The 6,404-nt window shown below is 44.0% G+C and overlaps 1 protein-coding gene across 6 annotated transcripts in view; it reads left to right on the forward strand.

Annotated features, from left to right (window-relative positions):
- The window catches only part of POC1A (POC1 centriolar protein A), a 44,311-nt gene extending 41,829 nt beyond the window's left edge, over positions 1-2,482 (forward strand). For all 6 annotated transcript variants that reach the window (XM_004176297.6, XM_030282939.4, XM_072934675.1 and 3 more), the window contains one exon: positions 2,198-2,482. In XM_004176297.6, coding sequence (XP_004176345.2) covers positions 2,198-2,296 — 99 coding nt within the window. In that variant the 3' untranslated portion in view covers positions 2,297-2,482. The remainder of the gene's footprint in view (positions 1-2,197) is intronic.
- The last annotated feature ends 3,922 nt before the right edge of the window (positions 2,483-6,404 follow it).

The raw sequence follows: 6,404 nt of genomic DNA on the forward strand, positions 1-6,404 counted from the left end.
CAGATGCCCTGTCTATTTATATTCATCATACATTCAAGTCTAAATGGACTATAGTCATTGATTCCTATTTTGGTCTTCCTGAATTTAATTTATGACTGCTACTTTTCCACTTCTAGTTTCCAAAAAATACTCACTTCAAGTTTCTGCTTATACTTACACACAGTTTCCATTCCAATAAACATTTTCCTTCCAGCTTTCTCACAAATTCAACACTTTGTGAAATCTGCTTTACTTGTGTCTCATAGTGCCATGTGTAACAGCTCTTAATTCCTATTGACAGGATCATGGTGGCAGTAAATCATGGAACAGAGGAACCACGAGTGATCTGGGCATTGTTTCTGGCAGGGCATTGTGACTGGGCCTTTAATTCAGCTGATTATCTTTCTAAAGGAAATTTGATGCAATGTTTCATTCTTTCTCTTTTTATTGGAGTGTTGAGTTACTAGTTCATTTTTTAGATGGAAAAGCCGGGATCCTTGCTGGTTTTCATTCTCTGTCTGGTTTCTTAAAGGATAAGATCTTTGCTGTAAACCCTTGGTAGACATTTGGCCTGCTGTGTTCTGCCCTTGGTAGCTTTGTCCTGGTCTCCAAGACAGTCACTAGGCAATGGCATGGCTGGATGTGGAAAAGATTAAGTCCTCTCTCCTTTGAATAGATGGGAGGGCTCCTGCTGGCTCTGGGGCACCTGGGATGTTACCTGCTGGCTCCACAATGTTTCTTCTGGTTCTCTGTGTACTTCAGTTCCTGTGCCTCAAAGGGATGGAAATAAAGGAGGAAAAAACTTAAATGCAGCTGGTGCTGTAGTCTATGGAGTATTTGGACAATGCAGGGGTTTATTCTTTCAGGTGAAGCTTTCTAGAGCCACAGCAGAGCTCTTCTGCCTTGTTACAGGTCAGAAATAAGAAATATATTAGAAATAAGCTTTGAACTGGGTTTAGGGAGGAGGAAAAGGTGCATTATGATGCACTGGACAACCTCAAGCCCTTCCTGACTTCCTTGATGCAGTCTTGTAAGATGGCTTTGCCTTGTGCCTGCTGTTGTTTTTACTATGTCTGTTTTCTCTTCTCCCCCACAAATTGTCTCATTCCCCAAATCATTTTACAGCAGACTTTTCTTAGTCTCAAGTGGCCTTAGCCAAGCTATTTCCTCTCTTTGTGCTTTCGTTTCCCCAGCTGTAAAATGGGGATAATGAGACCTGCTTGCTTTTGTCAGGCACTTAGAGATGTGCTTACGAAATGCGCTATTAAAAGGCTTTCTATGTATAACTGCTATACAAACAGCGGTTGTCCAAGTTTATTTGAATTACTTTATTAAAGTCCAGGGTTCTGAGCATCCTTTGTTTTTAGCAGAGGATGTTATTTATGCAGTAAAAGTGCTCAAAATGTGAAGCTATTGATCGTTGCTGATAAGTTTATGGATATTAAAGCATTAAATCATCACCACCCATTATCAGCCATTCTGGTGTCTCTGGAAGCTGAAAGTGGTTGTGCATAGCTGGGGCCCTTGATTATCTTGGAGTGATCAATAAAAGGTTTTCAGCAGAAGCTTTTATTGCCACGTGGTTAAAATGTTCTTCCTGTGCATCCTGTACATGATGACTTCAGCTTGAGGAGAAAGAGAGCAATCCTTTGCAGGGTAACTGGATTACACAAAGAAATGTAGGCATTATGTTGAGGTAGATATTGCCACTTGGAGTTTTTCCCCTCCATCTCCTGCTGCATTGTCTTAGGCTGGGAAGGTTTTCTTGCCTGTCATGGTGCTTGTCCAGCAAGTTTTGAGTGTTTTAATTACAGCAGACCCATGGTGTTCAGGGAAGGGAGGAAATGGTTGGAAGCAAGAAGATAAAATCAGAGCCATAACTGAGCAAAATTGTTTAAAATCTGTGTTTTGTTAGCAGAAGCGTGTCTGGTGCCTCATGAACCTGTCCAGGAAAGGAAAGGCAGAACCCAGTCTGAAAGCACCGAGCTGAAATGGGCGCTTGGTGTTGTCTGCAGGAGGGCTTTGTGCCCACTGTCTGCTATTGCTCCTCTCTGAAGTCAGGCAGGGCTCTGCCCTGTTGGAATGCTGACACTGGAGTTCCAGCCTAGAAATACCTCGAAATATTCCTGTGAATTTAGCATTTTATTGGGCACATTTTATTGAGAGTGCAGTGTGTCTCTGTCAGTAGCTCAACAGCAGTTTTTATTTTGTTTTGCAGATAGTTTCCGTCCTGGAGCAGAGGCTGACACTCACTGAAGACAAGCTGAAGGAATGTCTTGAGACTCAGCAGAAAATCATTCAGAACAAAACAAACTGATTTCCTGAGATCAGACAGGAGCTGAAGGAATTGGGAGGTTTGAGGTTGTTTGTGTTCCTAACAGACTGTGTGTGACTTGCTTTAACAATTTTGAGCACAATCTATTTTTCAATTGGAATGTATAGTTACTGTATCTGTAAATAGCTTTGTTACTTCACTAAAATAAAAGCAATATTTTATTTGTAAGTGTGGGTAACAACTGTAATCTCTTGTGCTTTCCAGAAGTACAGCAGCCAGCATGTGAAATGAGTACTATCCAGGAAGGTCACATCTCTCCTGCCTCTGATCCTAAGTTAAAGTGTGTAAGCAACTTGGAGTTGCCAGATGCCTGGCCCGGGCTGTATTAGGCTTGTTGCTGAGGTGTGTGCTGCGTGAAGGTGAGAAGCAAAATCCTCTCAGGATATTTGGGGCAGTGGTATTTCACCTCTGGTCTAGGACCCTATCGAGCAGGTGAGGTCCTGTGCAACTGGCACCTGGAAGGGTTTGTCTCAGCCAAGTCTCACACAGCAAATCTGACACAGCAGCTGAGACCCTGGATGGTATTTGTGCAGAGGTGATTAAATCTGATACATTCAACCTGCTCCCATGTGCAAGATAGGAAAAATGATTGAGGCTGGAACAGAGGTCCCAGCGTGTCAGATGCAGGGTGATTTCCAAGGAGATCTTGCTTCATCTTTGCTTCTTAAATTAAGGGCAGGGCAAAGGGTCAGGAAGGTAACTAAACAGTGGAATGTTTTCTCCATCATGGAACTCCCCTCTTCTCATACTGGACTCCTTTAATGTTTGGTCATTTTGCAGATGTTTTCATAATTGAGTAGCTCATCACTGGCACCTTCTTCCCCTCATTGCTCCTCCTGGCTTTTTTTTTGGCTTGAGCAGGTGTTCAGTATGTAGCTGCACAAGAATTTGGACTTCTGGGACATCCTGTCTGCAACGCCTCTTCTGCTAACACATACTGATAGTCTCCTTTCTTGCAATAAACTCTGACCCACATTCCCGGAGAAACTTGAGCACCTCAGGGTTACCTTCCTGACTGAGGTCTGTCTGACCTCTGCAGACAGGGAGGCTGTGTCACTCCCTGCCCTTGGTGGTACCTCGTGCCACCAGCACCTGCCAACCTAGCACAGCTTCCAGGGCCTCCATCTCCACGTGTATTGTGGCATTCTGGGTGCTTGCCTGAGGACAGGCTGGCACCCTGACTTCACATGGGGTTTAGCTGGTTAAGGCCAGGCCGTGTGGTTTTGGCTTTGGGATGGTTTTTGGCACCTGTTTTTGTTGCAGGCTGTGTTGGCTGGGACAGCACCTTGGTGGTGTTAATGTTCCTCATCCCACGTGAGGGGAACTGGTTGTGTTTTGTGTTTTCCTGCCAGCCACTAGGAAGCTTCTGGACTCCTTCCCTCCTGGTCCTTTGTACATCTCTAAGAACCCCTTGCTGGCATGATCACAATATTTCACTCCTTCATTTGTGGGAGGCTGAGAGCTTTCTCATTTCCATGCTTGGTTGGTGATGAGTTTCTCTCTGCTCTGCCACAGACTTTGTTTTCTGTTTCCAGGCTCTGTGTCTGATAAATCATTACTTTCCCTTAATGGAATCAATTCAGTGGTGATATTCTGTGTTCTTGCTCTAAGCTTTCAGTGGCTTTTTGCTGAGAGACTGACATCATTTTCATTGAAATGAGCTTGTGTGGTGATGCAGATAGGTGGGGAGGAGGGTACTCAAAGATGCTGTGGCAAATTTGCTGCTAGAAAAACAGCTGTTCCTGCCCTGATCTTCTGCCACTGAAACAATGACAAAAATCGGTTGCAAGACCCTAAAATTTAAACTTGATCCTCAGTGTTGTGGACTGGCCTTTGGGATTGGGGTGCGGAGGGGAAAATTGAAACATTCCTACATCAGTTTTTGAGCTTAGTTGGTCAGAGCACAGTGCTAATAATGCCAGAGTTGTGGATTTGATCCCTGTATGGGGTCATTCACTTAAGAGCTGGATTCAGTAATATTTGTGTGTTCCTTCCAGCTCATTCTGTGATTTACTTTAAAAATAGCCTTTGCATCTTTTTAATGTGTAGTTTCTAATGTCTTGGAGACATTATAGTATTTTAGAGAGGATGGCAGTACAATTTACACATTTCATGTGTTTCCAGAGGTACATTTGATACAGATGCTTTTCCTTTTCAGATGTTCTGAGTGAATCCATTTGAAAGATGTAATTGTGCTTCTAAAACAGTATAAGTGCTCAAGTGCTGAGGACAAGTGGGATCTGTAGGGTGTTATGTTTTAACCCCAGTTGGCAGCTAATCCCCACCCAGCCCCTCACTCATCCTAAGTGGGATGGGAAAGAGAATCAGAAGACTAAAAGCGAGAAAACTTGTGGGTTGAGATAAAGACAGTTGATCAGGTAAAGCAGAATGTGGAATTCATTCACTGCTTCCCATGAAGTAGTGAAAAAGGCCATCCCCAGGACAGCAGGGCTCCATCACGTGTAATGGTGACTTGGGAGGACAGATGCCAGCACTGTGAACTGTGACTGCCCTCTCTTTCTCCCTCTTTCCCCAGCTGTATATGCTGAGCATGATGCCACATGGTTGGAATATCCCTTGGGTCAGTTGGGCTCAGCTGTCCTGGTTGTCCTCTCCCAACTCTTTGTCCCTCAGCCTCCCTCTTGGGGTGGGGTGAGAAGCAGAAAAGGCCTTGTCTCTGTGTAAGAACTGCTCAGCAGCAACTAAAGCATCCCTGAATTATCAACTCTGTTACCAGCACAAATCTGGAACAGCCTTATAAAAGCTACTGGGTAAAAAAAAACCTATCCCAATCAAAAGCAGCAGCTTGGGAAAATTGCTTTTCTTACCTTGTTCCATGTTGTTGTAGCGGTATCCCCAGGAGGATGGGAGTGGGGAGTCAGGAGGAGAGGGAATCTTACAACCTCTATATGATTGAGGTGGCAGGAAAGGCAATCTGAAAAGATTCTGACAGTATTATTTACTTTCTTTGTCCTAAATCTCAGCAACTTCATTTTTCCCCTTACAACCCTCTTACCAGGAATAGGACTTTAAATGTACCAGCACTTTCTGAAGGCTGGCTGTTGCTTCAGAGTCAGGCAAGGCTTGGAAACTACAAGACTGACATTTTAATCCTTGTGCTTAAAGATTGAGCTACAACCTCAAAAAAAAAAAAAAAAAAAAATCTTGAGGAGCCCAAATCCTGTTGCCTGTCTTGTCCTGAGGCTCCATGCTTTATTCAGTAAGCACCACAGTTTTTGAGTGCTGAGGAGAGAGGAGCTTCTGGAGTGAATTAAACCCACTTTTGTTTTTACACTCATGAGCTTTTTTTTTTTTTATTGTGGGCACATCTGCAGTGTCCCATTTGTGAAGCTGTTAACTTGGGGAGCAGTGGAGCAGCCAAGTGAGGAGCCAAGCCTGTGGCTTGTCTTTGGGCTGACATGGCCTCTGCACTGCTCGAGGACAAATCCTGCCTTGAAAACCTCATGTGGTGAGCTCTGTGCAGGAGTAGGCTATGAAGAGTTAAGGATTTTGTTTTGGATCACCAAGGCACAGTGGAAGCCAAGTTCTTAAAAAAGTAGTTTAATTTGTTGCCATTACATTTGCCAGACATATGACCTCACTAAACTTTCAGCAAGGGTTCTTTGTGCTGAGATTGGCCCCTGGGGAGCCTGGTGCTGCTGCAAATGGCTTTTTGGCTGCTGTGAGTATGGAGCATGTTAAACATAACCATGATCTGTGAAAAAGTAAGAATCTTCAAGCACTGCCCACTTTCCTTCCTGTCTGGGAGCTGGAGTTGGACAGATACAAGAGCAGAGCTCATTACTGAATAGGCAGAAACAGCAGAGCACTGTGGTACTGACTCTCCTGGCCAGGAAATACAATGGCCAGGAGCATCCTCTGCCCACAGCCTCGTCACTGGACATGAGTCCCGCCAGCTAACCAGGAAATAAAATCCAACTATGATCTAAGTAGCTGGGCTAAAACTAGCCAGCTTTGTGGTACAAATCACTTATTATATAACCTCTTTAAAGAGCTGCTTTTGAATGAAATGTTTTCTGAAACACAAGTGAGTAGGAGTGGAGGGAAGCGAATTGTTTTACAAAGGTTT

Source organism: Taeniopygia guttata, chromosome 12 (genome assembly GCF_048771995.1).
Source record: "Taeniopygia guttata chromosome 12, bTaeGut7.mat, whole genome shotgun sequence".
Taxonomy (NCBI): domain Eukaryota; kingdom Metazoa; phylum Chordata; class Aves; order Passeriformes; family Estrildidae; genus Taeniopygia; species Taeniopygia guttata.